This window comes from Canis lupus, chromosome 28 (assembly GCF_011100685.1).
Source record: "Canis lupus familiaris isolate Mischka breed German Shepherd chromosome 28, alternate assembly UU_Cfam_GSD_1.0, whole genome shotgun sequence".
In the NCBI taxonomy this organism is placed as follows: Eukaryota; Metazoa; Chordata; class Mammalia; order Carnivora; family Canidae; genus Canis; species Canis lupus.
Window position 1 is genome coordinate 39844790 of NC_049249.1, and position 18615 is coordinate 39863404.

General features: G+C 57.6%; 1 protein-coding gene across 1 annotated transcript in view; it reads right to left on the reverse strand.

Moving 5' to 3' along the window:
- Nucleotides 1–396: 396 nt before the first annotated feature.
- Nucleotides 397–18615, reverse strand: part of TCERG1L (transcription elongation regulator 1 like) — a 182843-nt gene continuing 164624 nt past the window's right edge. The window contains exons 10-12 of the mRNA XM_038579146.1: nucleotides 11949–12038; nucleotides 7987–8105; nucleotides 397–1250 (exon numbers count right to left, since the gene is read on the reverse strand). Of these exons, the coding sequence (XP_038435074.1) occupies nucleotides 1094–1250; nucleotides 7987–8105; nucleotides 11949–12038 (366 nt within the window). The 3' untranslated portion in view covers nucleotides 397–1093. The remainder of the gene's footprint in view (nucleotides 1251–7986; nucleotides 8106–11948; nucleotides 12039–18615) is intronic.

An 18615-nucleotide genomic window follows, 5' to 3' on the forward strand; every position in this document is an offset into this window, starting at 1 on the left:
CTGGGTGTTATGCTCTATGTTGGCAAATTGAACTCCAATAAAAAAAATCAAAAAAATAAAAATAAAAATAAAATGCTCACTGTAGGGGGGAAAAAAAAAAAGAGAAAGTGTCTTCCTGGAGCTGATGGAGGACGGGGCGGGTGAGGAGGTGGTGTCTGTGCACCAGGAGGAGTGCAGGGCCTCCGAAAAGAGGCCCCGTATGCCACGCACTAAACATGCAACAATTGAGAGAGCACGATTAAAAATTAGCTGGGGTTTCACCCCACATTGTTCCACCCAGGTTGAAAAGCCAGATTTTTATTTGTCCTTACTCAGGCTTTATGCTGAGTATTCATACCAACATCTGCATGAATCTTTCAAAACAGATCGCGTCGGAAGTCTTACCCACAAAACCACACTGGTTTAAAATATTTATTAATTTAAAAAAAATTTAAAATTCTTTTTATACAAAGATGATGAGAAAAATCTCATGCAAACTCTGGGCATACAATAAAAATAACGCAAATATTAATATGATGATTTTGTACAAAATAATTCCGTTTTAAGAAGGACCTCCGACAGTGCAGCTGCCCTCTCCGGGCCCGACGCCCCTCGGGGACCAGGCGATCCCCTCAGACTCCTGCAGGGGGTCCAGGGTCCACGTGTGGAGATGCTCACAGTTGTCACTATGATTGATGATGAATATCCTATTGCTACTACTCAGAACACGGGACCGAGACCTAGCACACTCGCGTAAGGAGCTCAGAATCGAAGGAACGCACGAAGGTTTTCAGAAAAGTTTCAGATAATTGGCTCAACTCATGAAAACGCCTGGAGATGGTTATAGATGTTTCTGCCTAGTTACAAACCTGCAGTGGATTTATAATTTGTATATATTACAAGTAATTTGCATAATTAAAACAATTAAGGGAGCGACCTACCACGGCAATTAGAAATGCATCAAACTCGGAACGTCGTACAAAAGAGAGCTTCAATATGAAACAGTAATCCTCTGAGACCTGCACGCAGCCCCCGCTCGGCGGCCACGCGGACGCCCGCACCCCTCACCGTGCCCCCTCCACTCTGCACCTGTCTTATTGCACTTCTTACACACTCATCTCATTTTCCGTAGCCTGAGTCTGTTTTCCTTGTCCCGTTTCTTAAGGATAAGTATGAATTGGTTGAAAAAGTGCTCCTGGTCCTTCTTTTTTTGAACGAGTCGAAACCTCTGATCCCGGCCGTACTTCTCCGCAAACTCCTTAAATGTGGTCCTGAAAGACAAGAGCTTTTCTGAGCCCCCTCTGCCCTGGGAGTGGGTCATAGTCTTCCTGAATGCTGCGGGCTCGCATCCCCGCAGGGCGTGGACGGGCCTTCTCTCAGGCCCAGCTGCTGTCCAGCCTCAGGGAGAGGAGGAGAGGGCACGGGGCAGGTCAGAAACGGGAGCCCGACAGGCCGGGGGAACAGGGCAGGACCTGGAGCAAGTCGGGGGACAGGGCAGGACATGGGGCAGGTGATGGACAAAGGGCTGTCACGGTGGCCTCCCAGCCTGCCGCATGTGCTCCCATGCTGGTGTCTCCGCAGGGCCTGGTGGGGTCCTGACCCCACTGCACCTTATTGCTACATGGCAGGGTCTCTGGGAGTGAGCAGGGCCGGCCTCCTCAGCCCCCATCACCCTGAGGTGGCCCTCCCCCCCCGCCCTCTGCACGGCAGGCCCTCCCTTGCTGCACTGGGCCTGAAGCCTACTCCTCCCTGGGTGTGGCTGTGACCTGTTTGGGGCAACTCGCCCTTGGCCAGGGCGCTTCACAGCCCTCGTCACGGCCACGGCCATGGTAAGGCCCCACGGCACCCCCTCCTTGGCCACCCCCACCCCGCGAGGCTGGAAGCACCCTCTTGGTTTCACAGAAGGTCCCGAGTGTGGGGCCCAGGGGCCGCGTGTAGAAGACCTGGGGCCGCGGGGCCAGGGAGTCCCACGGAGTGGGGGGGGGGACGGCTCACAGGGCAAGAAGGTGATGTTCCTCGCAGGGACAAAGGGCACCTTGGCTAGCATGGGGTCCCCAAGCTGCCCTGCTCCAGGCCTGGGCTGCCCGCATCAGGGGGCTGGGGCTCGGTCCAGGGTATTTCCTTACCCCCCAGCTCTCTTTGCAGAGAACTTCACCTCCCGTCATGGACAGGAAATTCTTGTAATTCTGTGATATGATCTCCCTGCTGTTCTACAGGGGACAAGAGCGTGGACGACAGGCTCATCCCGTCGCAGCCAGCCTCCCTCCTCCTCGTCAGCCGCTCCCTCCCTGTCAGGCTCCGGGGTCCTCCCCACTCACAGGCTCCTCAGGGGAAAGCGCTTCTCTCCGGTGCTCTCTCCCCTCTTCCCGCTGCCCTCCTTGCTGCCGACAGAAGGCCTGTGACCCCCAGAACCACAGGTTGGCCTCTCCTCACCCCCAGGCTCCGGGTCAGGAGGTGGGGCCTTTGGGATGCGGGTGGAGCTCCCACACGGGGTTAGGGCCCTTGTCAAGGGACCTGAGACGCCCCCCTGCCCTGTCCCATGTGGGGACACGGGGGGAAGGCAGCCGCCTGGGAGCCTGGGTGGGCCTCCCCAGACCCCACGCCACCGGGGCCCTGACCTTGGGCTTCCAGCCTCCGGAACTGCGAGAACTAATTGTGTGTTGCTGAAGGCCCCTGGTTTGCAGTACTTTAAGCAGCTCAGATGAGCTAAGGCCCTGCTTCCGCCCTCCCTCCCTCCCTTCCCTCCTCCTTCCTTCCTCCCTCCCTTCCCTCCGCCTTCCTTCCTTCCCTCTTCCTTCCTTCCTTCCTTCCTTCCTTCCTTCCTTCCTTCCTTCCTTCCAAGATGAGGACCACAGGGGCTTGTTACTTTCTTCACTTGTGTGGATAGCAGCCTAAGCATTTTCCAGTTAGGTGCTGGGCACAGGTCCTGCCTACACAGTCCTACTCTGGGCACTTCCGAAAAGAAGTGTCCCTGAAAAGAAAGAGAGAGTGACAAACCTGTGGCCCCACAGCCATGCACGAGGGGACAGCCTGGTTTTTGCTGGCCCTGGTGAACTGTCCAGTGGGCCCGGGGAGCCCCAAGTCAGGCACACGGCAGGCCCATTCTTCCTCTGGCACTGGGGACAAAGCCCACCTGTAGGTGAAGGAGGCAGCCACGTGGCCTGCCAGAGGGAGCTCAGGGTGCACATCCCGCAGCCTGACTGGCAGCCCATGGGGAGGTCCCCTGAGGCCCCTCGCCCCATCCCAAGGCCCCAAGAGCAGGGCTGGGCGGGGTGCTGGCTCTGACTGTCCCTGTAGCTGTGGTGACAGGGTCTGAGCCCACTGTAATGCCAGAGGTGCCAAGCCCTGAGAGGCTGCTTCTAGGGATGCTCAGATGGCCTGCGTTTAGCTCTCCTGGCCATCCAGCTGCAGAGACTGGGACTGCACGCATTCTACTAGGATGCCTAAGGACCAGTGGGAGGAAAAGTTCAAGAAGTTGGAAAAAAGTCTTGAAACTGTTGCAGAATAAGCTATTGTGATGTAAAAAAATAGTTTAATAATCATAAAAGTACATATGCACAAGAGTCACTGATTTTCCTTGTGTGTGATCTTTCTCCTAATCGCTCGGTGCATTTTGAATATTTTCTCCTTTGTCTTCATAACAGGAGGGGAAATGTGTTGGCTTATTGTCAACATTTCACCAATGGACAGACCGGGACATTACCTAAGTGTTCTTGATGATGATGTTGGTGACAGTGATGATGACGGTGATGGTAGTGATGGTGGTGATGGTGGTGATGATGGTGGTGATGGTGGTGATGGTGGTGATGATGGTGATGGTAGTTATAGTGATGGTGGTGATGGTGGTGATGATGGTGATGGTGGTGATGGTGGTGGTGGTGGTGATGATGGTGGTGGTGGTGATGGTGGTGATGGTGATGATGGTGATGGTGGTGGTGGTGAAGATGATGGTGATGGTGGTGATGGTGGTGATGATGGTGATGGTGGTGATGGTGGTGATGGTGGTGATGATGGTGGTGGTGGTGATGGTGGTGATGGTGGTGGTGGTGTGATGATGGTGGTGGTGGTGATGGTGGTGGTGGTAGTTATAGTGGTGGTGGTGATGGTGGTGACGGTGGTGATGGTGGTGATGGTGGTGATGGTGGTGGTGGTGGTGATGATGGTGGTGGTGGTGATGGTGGTGATGGTGGTGGTGGTGATGATGGTGGTGGTGGTGATGGTGGTGATGGTGATGATGGTGATGGTGGTGGTGGTGAAGATGATGGTGATGGTGGTGATGGTGGTGATGATGGTGATGGTGGTGATGGTGGTGGTGGTGGTGATGATGGTGGTGGTGGTGATGGTGGTGATGGTAGTTATAGTGGTGGTGGTGATGGTGGTGATGGTGGTGGTGGTGATGGTGGTGACGGTGGTGATGGTGGTGATGGTGGTGATGATGGTGATGGTGGTGGTGGTGATGATGGTGATGGTGGTGATGGTGGTGATGATGGTGGTGATGGTGATGGTGATGGTGGTGATAATGGTGGTGATGGTGGTGATGATGGTGATGGTGGTGATGGTGGTGGTGGTGATGATGGTGGTGATGTGGTGATGGTAGTTATAGTGGTGGTGGTGATGGTGGTGATGGTGGTGATGGTGGTGGTGATGGTGGTGATGATGGTGATGGTGGTGATGGTGGTGGTGGTGATGATGGTGGTGGTGATGATGGTGGTGATGGTGGTGATGGTGGTGAATGTGGTGATGATGGTGATGGTGGTGATGGTGGTGATGGTGGTGATGGTGGTGATGATGGTGATGATGGTGATGGTGGTGATGGTGGTGGTGGTGATGATGGTGGTGATGGTGGTGATGGTAGTTATAGTGGTGGTGGTGATGGTGGTGATGGTGGTGATGGTGGTGATGATGGTGATGGTGGTGGTGGTGATGGTGGTGATGGTAGTTATAGTGGTGGTGGTGATGGTGGTGATGGTGGTGGTGGTGATGATGATGGTGATGGTGGTGATGGTGGTGATTGTGGTGATGGTAGTGATGATGGTGGTGATAGTGGTGATGATGGTGCTGGTAGTGATGGTAGTTATAGTGGTGGTGATGATGGTGATGATGGTGATGGTGGTGGTGGTGATGATGATGGTGATGGTGGTGATGGTGGTAATGATGGTGGTGATGGTGATGGTGGTGATGATGGTGGTAATGGTGGTGATGGTGGTGATGATGGTGATGGTGATGGTGGTGGTGGTGATGGTGGTGATGGTAGTTATAGTGGTGGTGGTGATGGTGGTGATGATGGTGATGGTAGTTATAGTGATGGTGGTGATGGTGGTGATGGTGGTGATGATGGTGGTAATGGTGGTGATGGTGGTGATGGTGATGGTGGTGATGGTGGTGGTGGTGATGATGGTGGTGATGGTAGTTATAGTGGTGGTGGTGATGGTGGTGATGGTGGTGATGGTGGTGGTGGTGATGATGGTGGTGGTGATGATGGTGGTGATGGTGGTGATGGTGGTGATGATGGTGATGGTGGTGATGGTGGTGATGGTGGTGATGGTGGTGATGATGGTGATGGTGGTGATGGTGGTGGTGGTGATGATGGTGGTGATGGTGGTGATGGTGGTGATGGTAGTTATAGTGGTGGTGGTGATGGTGGTGATGGTGGTGATGGTGGTGATGATGGTGATGGTGGTGGTGGTGATGGTGGTGATGGTAGTTATAGTGGTGGTGGTGATGGTGGTGATGGTGGTGGTGGTGATGATGATGGTGATGGTGGTGATGGTGGTGATTGTGGTGATGGTAGTGATGATGGTGGTGATAGTGGTGATGATGGTGCTGGTAGTGATGGTAGTTATAGTGGTGGTGATGATGGTGATGATGGTGATGGTGGTGGTGGTGATGATGATGGTGATGGTGGTGATGGTGGTAATGATGGTGGTGATGGTGATGGTGGTGATGATGGTGGTAATGGTGGTGATGGAGGTGATGATGGTGATGGTGATGGTGGTGGTGGTGATGGTGGTGATGGTAGTTATAGTGGTGGTGGTGATGGTGGTGATGATGGTGATGGTAGTTATAGTGATGGTGGTGATGGTGGTGATGATGGTGGTAATGGTGGTGATGGTGGTGATGGTGGTGGTGGTGATGATGGTGGTGATGGTGGTGATGGTAGTTATAGTGGTGGTGGTGATGGTGGTGATGGTGGTGATGGTGGTGATGATGGTGATGGTGATGGTGGTGATGATGATGGTGATGGTGGTGATGGTGGTGATGGTGGTGATTTTGGTGGTGGTGGTGATGGTAGTTATAGTGGTGGTGATGATGGTGATGACAGTGATGATGGCAACATTGATGGTGGTGATGGTGATGGTGGTGGTGATTGATGGTGATGATGGTGATGACAGTGATGATGGTGACATTGATGGTGGTGATGGTGGTAATAATTGTGATGATAGTGGTGGTGATGGTGGTGATGATAGTGGTGGTGATGGTGGTGATAGTGATGGTGATGATGCTGATGGTGGTGGTGGGCATCTCTTTTACCAAACTCCTTCCACCTCACAGGAGCCATGTTTGTTTCCCTGCCTGCACCCCCCAAGGAGTCTGCTGCAGTTGTCCTGCCACAGATGAAGCTGGAAGCTCAGAAAGGCGCAGTGCCTGCCCCCACTGCAGAGCTGGGGAGGGTCAGGTTGGGCTGTGCCCTGAGGAAGATGCTCTCCATCAACTTCTCTCTCCTAGGGTCACCATGTGGGGGACACAGAAAAGCCAGTTTTCTCATCTCTAATGGTAGAAAATCACAATTTACAAATGTGCAGGTGCACGCTTGCTTTTCTAGATTAGCATTTGGTGGTGGGAATAATTCATGCTACATTTTCTCCTGTTCAGAAAATATCTGCCCTTTAAATACTTGCAGTTTTATAAGGACGGTGTTACCGACACCCAGTTACCGACCAGGAGAACTAAACAATTATCGACCAAAATATGGGAGCCTAGGTCTTCATAGAAAGCAAACATCAACTAAGATCTATTTTAAAAATAAAGTTGGGCTGCCTGGGTGGCTCAGTCGGGAAACCGTCTGCCTTCAGCTCAGGTCATGATCTAAAGGTTCCCGCTTAGCAGGAAGCCTGCTTCTCCCTCTGCCTGCCACTCCCCCGCTTGTGCTCTCTCTCTTTCTCTCTATCAAATAAATAAATAAAATCTTAAAAATAATGTCATATTTATGCATTACTATTAAAATGGTATTTTAATACTAATGCATAAACGTCCATTTAGACATAATATCCCGACCCTAAATAAAACTAAACCGAAATCATTTTTTGGCTTATAAAAGTTATAGTTCTATAATTCTAAAAGTAGTACATGTTCATTACTTTTTAAATATCAGTCAGTGAAAGCCAATTTTAAGAAGAGTTAAATCCATGTGTCTTTCTAATTTCTAACGTCTACTTTCCTATCAGTTTATTGTATTTCATGGGAGTGATGACAGGTTATTCTAGGTGAGTTTTGGCAGCAGGATCCCTTGGCCCATTGGTCCCGGTGTGGGTACCTTCTCTTTGCCCCCGGCCGGTGGGAGGGGGAAGGCGTCTGGAACCTAGCCGGGGAGGGGCGGGGGCGTATTTTACTGCTGCTGTTTGTGTTCTGTATGTTTAGTCTCCGATCCCTAGTTCAGAAGTTAGACCTCCTCTCTGCGCGCTGACCTACTGCTTAGGTATTTGGATCGTGGACTCAGGGCTGCCTCGCTGGAAAACCAGGCGGCGGAAGGAGGGACTGTGACCCATGGGGGAAGCTAAGAGCCCAGGGTGGAGCCAGTGGCTCCCTCACTCCCAGCCCCCAGCCCCCAGCCCCCGGCCCCCAGCACAGAGGAGGCAGCTTCCCCCTCCAACAGTCCTCATGCTCTCGCGTGGGGCATCTAGGGGACGTCAGGTGACGAGGTTGACCCGAGACAACCTGTCAAAAGCCCTCTCACAGTCACAGGCCTGTTTCCAGCCTGGAGAGAGCCTGGCTTTTCTGTCTCCGTACCTGGGTGACACTTTAGATTCCTCCAGAAGTTTTTTGAATTCTTCTTTGGCTAGCAGCAGTTTGCTTTTCTTTTCCTTGTATTCCTCTTTTATCCTTGTCTTGACAAACTGTTCAAATATCTTAAAACACACACACGCACACAAGTATTACAAGGTTGCGCATCAGAAATGAAATCTTGGGTTTCAAACACAACACAAAAGAACGGCGAGAGAGTCGTGGTCAAGCCTCTCTCCTCCCCACAGCGGGCTTGCAGCCGCAGCCCTCTCGCGGAGGCACACTCACCGTCCCGAGCCAGGCGCCTGCATAACGAAGTCCGGGTCCTCACGGTCCCCCCCAAGGCCTGTGGGAGCCCGTGGTTCTGGTTTTGGGGCACCGTGAGCACCTCCTACCATCATGCACTGTCTGGCCGACGACCACATCGCTGCCGGTAGTCCCAGCGACACGTGAGATCGCCTAATCTGTTCTAGTCTATTCCTATAGTGACACAATTGGCATCGGAGTCTCCAAACGTGATTTTACCTCCGTGAAAAGAAGGTCGACCCGGCATCTCTGTTTCCCCACCCTCTAGTCCCCACTTGTGAGGATGGGGGTCTGGTCACCAGGAGGCTCGTGTGGACACGGCGAGCATCCCCTGGGGACATCATGGAGCCTCCAGGTGAGCACACCCACAGGGAGACGTGACCCTCAGACACTGCACTAACCCCAGTCTGACAGGATGTGGGTCTAGAAAGCTAACCCAACAGGAAAACCCCGTTCCCTGGCCTAAAGGGTTCAGCAGGCAGGTGCGTCACCACGCCCCCAGGGCTGCATCTCTTGCACACTGGCAGCCAACACAGTCACACGACGCCACGGAGACTCCGGAGCTCCACGAAGTGATCCTCCCTCGACGGCATGGAGGCGGCTCATTGTTCCAGTATCAGAAAGTTGTCATTTCCTGCTTCTCCCTCTGCCTATGTCTCTGCCTCTCTCTCTTTCTCTCTCTGTGACTATCATAAATAAATAAAAATTTAAAAAAAAAAGAAAGTTGTCATTTATACACCAGAGCCTAAAGGGGGTGGAGACAGCTGTTTCATTCCTAATGTCATCGGAGCCTCAAGAGCGTTAAGAAGGAAAACATCAGCGATGATTTGAATGTGTGCACAAGCATAAATAAAAAGATCAATAAACACCGCACACGTGACCCTGGAAGGCCAAGAAACAGCGCTTCTGTACCAGCTGGATCGGCGGCCGCGGCAGGCACGAGAGTCTGACCCCAGGGCTCTGGGCGTCCCCCGCGGCCCGGCCCGGAGCCACTGCAGGAGGACGCTCTCGGCTCCAGGAGCCTCACAGGGCTGCAGATTCCGAAGCATCCAGGAGCAGGACCTAAGCTGAGGGAGCGTGCGTGTATAGTGAAGCGAGGACGGGCTCGGCTCATTTCACCTCCGAGGCACGTGGTGTGCAAGCTCTCCAGTTGTCTTATGATTTAAACTCGTAAAAAAAAAAAAAAAAAGTGCATGAAGGGTTATTATCCAAATAAGAGCATGTGCTTCCATCATTAGTCAGAGCTTTGCTCTATTAATTTTAAATCTGGACGGAAGAAACCCTGCCCGGCGGAGGGGCTGGAGGCTGCGGGGAGCCCCGCTCCTCTGATGCCTGCACCGCTCGCCCATCCGACCCCAGTCCTCTCGCCTTGGCTCTCGCGCCCGGTTAGGCTGCTGAACTTCCACGTAGCAGGGTTTTCTTCCCTCTTTGACAAATTAATTACCCTGGTTCCGTCCAACGCGGGACATGACTTTTTAAAAGAGGTACCGTTGGCCGTTACCGCCTCGTGGCGTGATCTGCCCTAATAAAGAGAAAACTCTGTTGCTGTGGAAATGGGTCTGATGAGCGTTGCCCGACCCCTTCTCTCTTTTTGGGCTCCTCACTTCTCCATGCAGCCCCTGGGGGGAGGCGTGGGGGCGGTTTGCCCAGCAGGAGCTTTAGCCTCCTCCTGGAAACGCTACGTGATGGCAGGTCCGGTGCAGCTTCCCAGCCTGACGCTTGCCATCAATGCACCTGTAAGCAGGGCTGGGGCTCCGGATGGTCCGAATACTGTTCCCTTCACCTGCATGCACAGCCCCAGCCCCGGTGCCCAGAGGAGCTGCAACCTTCCCCAGGGTCGCAGGCGGTTCCTCTTGCAAACACGGGCACTTGATCGGAGGGCTCCCTGACGTGGTGCGTGTGGGCTACCGGGGAGGCCGGCATCCCACTCTCCCCCATCGGGCCTCTGGGGCAGCAGGCTGCAGTCTGGCCTCGGACACCGGCCCGAGGTGTCCGAGGGGTGGCTCCCCAGGGGTGTTTGAAGGAGTTCCCCCAAATAGTGCACTCGGGGGTGAGCTGACCTTCCAGTGTGGTCTGTGTGCAGGGCCAGGTCCAGGTGTGGGCTGGAGGCCCAGCCCCTTCCGGCCGGCACCTGCTGCTCTGGCCACGGCTGGACCCACAGCCCCTCAGAGCTCCCGAGCCTGAATCCTGGGCAGGAGGACGCCCCCGGATCGGGAGAAACCAGTTCGACTCAACAGCAACCTGGGCCCGTGCATTCCACTTGCTCAGAGACGGGCCTTTTCTTTAAGGGTGTGGGGGGCCTTGCCTCCTCTGCTTCCTTCAAAGGGGCCAATGGCCTCTAACAGCACCCATGAACCGGAGGGGACGGCGCTGACCACCTGAGTCGGCGAAAGCACGGTCCACAGACACGCGACGGTCAGCAGACGTGAGCCGCACGCCACCTTTACCGCGGCAGAAAAACGAGCAAGCTCCTTACGTGTTTTCAGAGCTGAGTCGTCGGACCGGACCGGTCGGTCTCCCACATCGCAGCACCACGGTGACAGGAGACCCGTGATGAACGTCTGCAGTTTCCTTCAGATTCTATGTCCTAGTCTAACCTCACCTGACTCTGTTGTAACATTTTTCCCCCCTTTGGAGCCATTTCACACATTTTCCAATGTTTCTTTCTGACAGATGCAAGGTCTGCATCCTAAGGTGGCCAATCCAGGACCATCCCAACTGCCAGCCTGCGCCGGCCGGGGCGGGCGCTCTGCATCGGCGGGGCCGTTGGGGGTCCGCAGGCCTGAGGCCCTGACTAGTTCGCACTTCGCTGACCGTCCCGGTGTGCTCTGGAAGGAATTTCATGCCAGGACGGAATGGGAAGTAACTAGCCCCTCCGTCCTCCTGGCTCCAGGCTTTCCCAGTCTCTGCTGTGCGACACCTCGCAGGCCATGGTGACCGAGCCCATCGCTGAAGTGGCTCTGGGGCCTTGTGATCTCCGTGGTTGCTCTCGATGGCCACGTGCATTGTGTCACCCTCAAAGGGCAGCGGGAGGCAGAGACAGGAATGGAACGGGACCCAGAGATGTGGACGTCGGGCCCTTCGGGCTATGCCTCAGGGACCACCCGGGTCCCTGCTGGGCTGCACAAGCTTGTACATCACGGCTTCAGCTCCTCCCTTGGCAGTCGGCACGGCCTGGCCGTCTGTCTGTCTGCAGAATCTGGGAAGAGTATGGGCTTCACGACCTACTTTGTCAACAAGCCAGGGTGGACCCGTCAGGTTAACCGGTCCTCCAGGCCAGCTGCCTCCCCCCCCCCATTCCTGCCCTTTCTGGGGACCTGTTTCTAGAACCTCCCTCCCTGACATTCCCTGGACCCTGTTCACATTCATTGCTATTAGGTAAGACCTTTCGTCTTCCTCACACCCACCCCCCTGCGGCGTGCTCAGTGTTCCCGGCGTGTGCATGTCCATCTCTGAATGGGGCTATCTGTCCTGTGGGGTCACCAGCCGCTGGGTTGCTAAGAACAGGTAGGGGGTAACCTTCCTCCGCACCCGTCACCGCTGCCGCACGCAAGCTCACAAGCGAGGGAGCGCGCCGGCTGCAAACCCGCCCGTCCGACAAGACGGACACGACAGGCAGCTGTGCCCTGGCATCACACCACCACGCCCCGCCACCGCGTTACCTGTTTCCGCTCCTCAGAGTTCAGCAGGAGGTAGCGTGGATCAAACACGATTTTATGTAATTCTTTCTCCCAGGTAGAAAACGCAGACACCTGAAGGAAGATATTCAACAGAGTTGCTTTTAGCATCTACCGCTGAGCCTGACATCGTGCTCAAATGATCAACCGCGGAAAACAGCATCAAGGGGCCATGGGCTCGGCGACCCGGCTTGTGTGAAAGCCTTACACGCCGCAAACTCTCTGGGAAATCAATACTTAGAGCATTGGAAAATTTAATTTCTGCACTCACGACACTACTTCTTCTGGATTTCTTCCAGGGCCACGCGGCCCTGATCTGAAGCCCCCGTCACACCTGCGGAGCCGGGGCATTCCGGAATGCCACATCTCGGAAGCAGGGACGTTTGCAAGAATTTTCACAACGCCGCGGCCCGTGACCGGGGGCAGCTTCTTGCACACAGTCTGAGTTCAGCATAATTGTAGGTGATTTTTTTTTTTATTTGTAGGTGATTTTTAATCAATATTTAAACCTTCTTAGGTGGGTCTTTTTTTTTTTTTTTAGACCAACTATTTTTACTTTACAGGAGTTTTAGATCCACGGACAAGTCACCACGAGACTATTACGAGCTGACCACGTGTCCTGCCCAGTTTCCTGCACCGTGAACACCTTACCTTGGAATGGACGCTAGATTCGTCTACGCTACTGTTAACCAAAGTCCACACTTAAGACTTTCTTCAGTGTTTCCTCCCCCCGGGGTCCCACCCGGGCCACCACATGACAGCTAGGGTCCCGTGTCTGCAGGTCCCTCTGGGCTGGGGCAGTTTCTCAGACTTTCCCTGTCGTGTTGACCGTACGGTGCTGGTCAGGTTCGTAAGATGCCCCTTGTGCTGGACTCAGCTTAGCTTGGCTCATGATTACTGGGGTTCGGGTTCTGGGGGAAGAACCCAGAGCCAGGTACCACCGTCATCACGTCGCCTCCAGGTACTTCCTGTCGCCATGACTACGGCTGTCGGTGCGGGTCCAGCAACCTGGCTGAGGACGCACTGACCAGCTCTGTCCTCCTCAAATTCACCCTCTGTCCCCACTGCCGGCCGTGCTCCTGGGGGGACATCGCTTTGTGCAGCCCACTCTCGGGGCTGTGCTCCACCTCCCGAGGGGGACGTACCCAAATCAGGTTATCTGGGATTCTGAGCCGCATGGCCACCCGTTTCCCCACGGTTACTTATTTATTCCATCAGGTACTCGTATCACTACAGACTCATGGATATTTTTGCTCCAATACTTCCAGCGTCGGCCACTGAGCTCTTCTGCCTGGCACCTGTGTGCCTTGGGCAACCCCGTCGTCTCTGGGAGGGTCGGGGCCAGGGGGCTCCTTGATTTCCTGGAACCCCAAGTGCTCCGGCCTCACGTGTGTATCTCCTGCCTCAGCCCTAGAACCAGACGATTCTCCAAGAACCCCCGGGGTTTTTGTTGTTGTTGACAACGAATCAGAAATCGGGATCTGGTGCTGAGTGCGGGACGCGCAGCTTCTAGCCGCCCGCCCCCGCCCCTGCTGACAGAGCAAGGAAATGTTTAAGTCATTTACAGAATAATTTATTCACTTAAAAACATTGACCAAGTATTGACTCTGCCGTAGGCTCCAGGCTGCGTGAGAGGACTCGTGGGGGAGTCAAGGCCCCCGACACCAGAGCCCAGGATCTGGGCTGAGGCAGAGAAGGAAGCCCGTGGTCGGCCGGGAGGCCTTTGTGCCCGAGTGGAGATGTGCCAGGGCACCGGGGGCCACGGGGAAGGGGCCCCTCCACCAGCCCAGGGATGCGTTTCCGGGGCAGCCCCCTCCTGGAGCGTGCACACTCATCAGGCCTCTGAAGGGCTGGGGGCACGTCCAGGACGGGCTGTCTGGGGTGCAGAGGTCAGGTTCGTGATCTGGGGCGTGAGGGAGCTGCCAGGGGGTGAGCGCGGCCGGGGCTGGAGGAGCGTCCTGGGCACACAGAGGAAGCTGTGCCTTATCTCGGGAGCCACGGTCCTGTGTGACGTGCACTTCAGGAGGGCTCCTAGGGGGTCTGGGTGGGAACAAGCCCCTGGGCCCGGAGGAGAGCGGACGCCAACCCGCAGCTTATAGCCCCTCATCTCTTGCTTTTGGACACGTGCAAGGATTCCCGGTAGATTCTATTTTAATAAACATCTGCGTTACTTAGCACAGCACAACCTGCCCATTCTTTAAAATTGACACTTTCTCCCTTTACTAATAAAAATAGGGACGCCTAGGGGGCTCAACGGTGGAGCCCCTGCCTTAGGCCCAGGGCGTGACCCCGGGGTCCCAGGATCAAGTCCCACATCGGGATCCCGTGCAGGGAGCCTGCTTCTCCCCCTGCCTGTGTCTCTGCCTCTGTCTCTGTGTCTCTCATAGATGAATAAATAAAATCTTTAAAAATAAATAGATAAATAAATAAATAACAGAAAGTGCGCCTTTTTAAAAAAAATATTCACGAGCTCTATTCCTGGGCAGGATGACCCGGGCTCCACCCAGAGACGTTCCTCCGAGTGCTGAGGACGCGGTAAGATGCGGACAGGCCCCAGGGACCGGGGGCAGGGTGCCCGGGGCCGCGGCCAGGCAGTCCGACCGATTCCATCGTCCTCTGGCTCCTGCCCGCAGCTACTTTAAGGCAGTTACGGAGGGAAACTGTGGGCAGCCTCAACTCAGCCCAAACAAAGGGGCTCCTGTCCCCCGGGTGGGGACCGGTGGGCATCCCAGTCTCCGCCCACTAGGGAAGGCTGAGCCTGGCTTAGAATCGCTGGTGTCACCTAACTAACTGCAGTGTTTTGAGGCTTTCTGTAGTTCTAGACGTGCAATAAAATCATTTTTTAAAAATTAATAACATATGGTTGCCTCTGAAGGAATTTTCAATCTGTAAGGCGAGACAAGCCGCCTCTACAAGGACTGCAATCTACGGAGACAGAACAGGTATTGGCACATTCCCGGAGAGCCACGCTAACGGGTGCCGTGGTTGAGAGAGGGACAGGCAGGCGTGGGATCTGGGGCCGGGGGTCAGAGCGGAGGGAAGGAGGGAACAGGCCTCTTCCCTGCCTGCGGGGGGCACGGCCTTGTCCCTGAGACGCGCCCGTTCCTGGAGGACTCCCGGTAACCACAGTTAGATGGAGCATGAGGATCGCTTGGGATAAAAGCCTGACGTCACTGGGCCTGGGCCTCCCACGTCCCCAAGGTGGTGTCTGGGTGAGTTCATCCCACGGGGCGGGGATGAGGCCTGCCCCCTCGTGCTAGGTGCGGGCAGGGGCCATCCTGAGCCCCAGGGCCACCAGGCCACCGTGGCTCCTTCTCCAGAGTCTGCAGGTGAGACCGGGTCTGTGTCACGTCCTGTAACATCCTCATGGAGCGACCCCGGCCTATTCACGGGCCTCCATTCTCCAGGGAGGGGATTATGCAGGGGGTGCACCCTGGGGGGACCCGAGGATCCTGCCCCCTCCCGGCACGAGCGTGTGCTGCTACCCCTCACTAACATCTAAGCCCAGGCTTCCTTGGCTCTGGCACTTGCACACGACTGGGCACTTAAGCAGGAAGCCGTAGCCACCCTGCAGCCCTGTGTGCGGCCTGGCCATACCCTGAGCCCGTTCTGACTCCCTGCCTTCCCCGTGTCAGCTCCTGCCGTCACCCCGGCCACGTCGTGGGAGCCGGCCTCCGGGACACTGCGCGCCGTCCGGCCCTCGCTGGGGCGCCCTCCTCGGCCCTCGGGCACATTCTTTATTTCCTGCACCCTGTGTCCCTGCCCGCCCGGCAGCAGCGTCCGTGGCCATGCACACTCGATGGGGGGGGGGGGTCCGCGTGCGCTGCACAGGGCCCTGCCTTCCTGCCCCGCGCTGCCTCCTGCACCCCGCGCTCCTCGGGCACACGCTCTCCCCTCGTCGTCTGTACGGCCTGAGTTTCCTGCCGTCTACACAGCACGTGAGAGGTGTTGAGGACACGGAGACGGTGGTTTCGACACAGGCACGGAGAGGGAGCGGCAGTGTGGCTGCAGCCAGGGCGCAGCCCCAAACCCCAGCGGATGCCCCGTAGCCTGGAGCTGTGGGCTGGCGTCGACCTGCGGGGAGGGGACGGAGGCGCCACGTGGCTGGCCGGCGCGGGGCCCTTCCCAGCGTGGATCGCGTCAGTCCTGGAGGACAGGCCGCGTGAGCCAGGCCCTCCCCTCCTCGCTGTCGTCAACGTGCTCTCTTTGAAAACAACCGTGTGTGGCACCCCCGACGTGCTCTGCCGGCGACGGCACCTGGTCACCGCAGCAGGTGGAGACGGTCGCCTGGTGCCCTGAGCATCACGATGATCCCCGTCCTCCAGGGCCGCCTCCCGGGCCCCCCGTGCCCACCTTCCCAAGCCCCCCATTCCCGAGCCCTCAGGCTGGCCAGCCGCCCACCAGGGCCCCGGGGCCTCCCAGCCACCCTCCCGGCTCCCCCCTCCCGCCCCGTGCAGGGCCCTCCCTCCCCCGAGCACCCGCCCAGCCACCAGCGTCCCCCGGGGTGTGCCGGGCACAGGCGAGGCCGCAGCTGCGTCAGTTGCCGCTGAGGGTGACCGCGGTCTTGGGCACCGGCCTCAGCCCCGCTTCACCAAAGCCTCTGTGAACACTGAGGAGAGGGCCCTGTGCGGGGTGCCGGCTGGGGTGTGAGGTGGCCCGCCAGCCGCAGCCCGTGGGGAGCCGGCACCCCCAGAGCAGGCCCACGGCAGGGCGCCCCGGCGGAAGGAGGCGGACGCGGCTTCATCCTCAGAGCCGAGGCCCCGTGGGGTGTGCAACAGTCACCAGGTCTCACGCCAGGCCAGGGCCTGATGGACGAGGAGGAGGAGGCTGCCCCTGCGGCCCCGAGCGGCACTCGGCGGGACAGTGCGTCCCGGGCTCCCGTCTGACGCCCCGGGGCAGCTGTGAGCCAGGCAGGGTTGTGGACGTGCCTGTGAACAGGGGACTGGGTCCGTCGTCCTGTGTCTGTCCGTCGGCCCCATCCTTGTGGCCTCCCGCCGGCCCTGCTGGGGTCCCCCCTCCAGCTGCGGGCCGAGCTCAGGATCACCCCTGGGTGATCTCAGGGCCTCGGGGGCTGATCTCCAGCCAGACACACCTGCACTGATGTCAGACGCTAATGTTTTTGCCCAAATGTGACTCTGAAACACGCTGCATTTACTGTTCCCTTGCTCTGGCTCGTAAACGGTGGCGTGGAAGCCCGCGAGTGGACTGTCCATCGGCGGGCGGCTTCTCCCCGGGGTTTCCGTGCTCCCCGCGCCCCTCGGGAGGCAGCAATGTGTCACAGGCTCGCTCGCAGCTCTGGGACAACAGCACCGGCCTCCGAAACACGGGCACCACGCCCGGGGCCCCGGTGCTCCCGTCCTGGGGCTGCACCCTGCCCAGGTGCCATGGGCGGCCGCTCGGGGGTCTCGGCAAAAGAAGGAAACCAGGCAGCGAGACGTCTCGCAGGCGTGTGAGGGGCGGCCCACGGGGGCGGCTGCCCGAGGCGTGGGCTGGGCCGGGCCTCGGGGAGCCGCCCTGGGTGCCCCGGCCTCAGGGAACTGAGCCAAAGCCCCCGCGGGGGCAGCGGAGGCCTCTCCCCCGGAGGGACCGGGGAGCTGGGGAGCAGGTGCAGGGGCTGAGGGCACGCAGACCACGGGGTGAGGTGGACGTGGTGCTTGCTCAGCCACACTGGAGGCCCCGCGGCCCCTGGAGAAGGTTCCGGAAGCTCCTTCTGGCTGAAGCCCAGCAGCCACCTCTGCCTCCAGGACCAGGGGCTGGACATGGGGGCCCTTCTTTAGGGCTTTGTCCCTGTTTCCCTGCCAGCTCATGCATCTGCCCTCCCCCCGGGGCCTCCATCCCCAGCTCAGCCTCCCCGCCCCCCGAGCCAGGTGCCCCCGCTCCACCCACGACTCCCCTCCCAGGCCTCGCTCCTCTGGAGCAGCCCGGGCCCCCACCGCCCTCCCCACAAACCTCCCGGCACGAGGCCCGGGAGTCTGCGTAGCCGTCCTCCGTCCCCGCTACACGTCCTCGCTCTGCCCTCCCCTCCGGCCGCCTCCCACGGGCTCTGCTGGTGACAGGTACCACTCGCCTCATCACCCCATTTCCCGAATCACATAGCTCTGTCCCCTGGGGGTCCTGACAAGTGAAGGCAGCTGGGCGGCTGGAAGGGCGAGGGGTGCTCCTGGCTCATCCCCCGCCTGCCCTGGGGGTGATGCACCAGCATCCTATCCTGCAGGCTCCCTGCCAGCCACCCAGTCGGGGTGGGGTGCCCACGGTGCACCGCAGGCGGTTCCGGGCATTCTGGGACGCGACGTGTGGAAGGAGAAACGCGGAGGACGCTGCCCCAACGGGCCGGTGACCACTGTGGCCTCGGCGTCAGTCCCACCAGGGCACCTTGGAGGACCCACGTGGAACAGGCCCACGGCTGCCCGGGGTTTCCCCGCCGAGGACGGTTACCTCCCGGTAGCGCACCCGCCCTCTCCGCCGCGGCTGGAAATCACCCAAGGAGACGCGTCATCCCAAACTCAGACGTGGAGGCAGCCTGGGGGTCCCAGAGGTTTAGTGCCGCCTTCGGCCCAGGGCGTGACCCCGGGATCCCGGGATCGAGTCCCACATCGGGCTCCCTGCAGGGACCCTGCTTCTCCCTCTGCCTGTGTCTCTGCCTCTCTCTGTG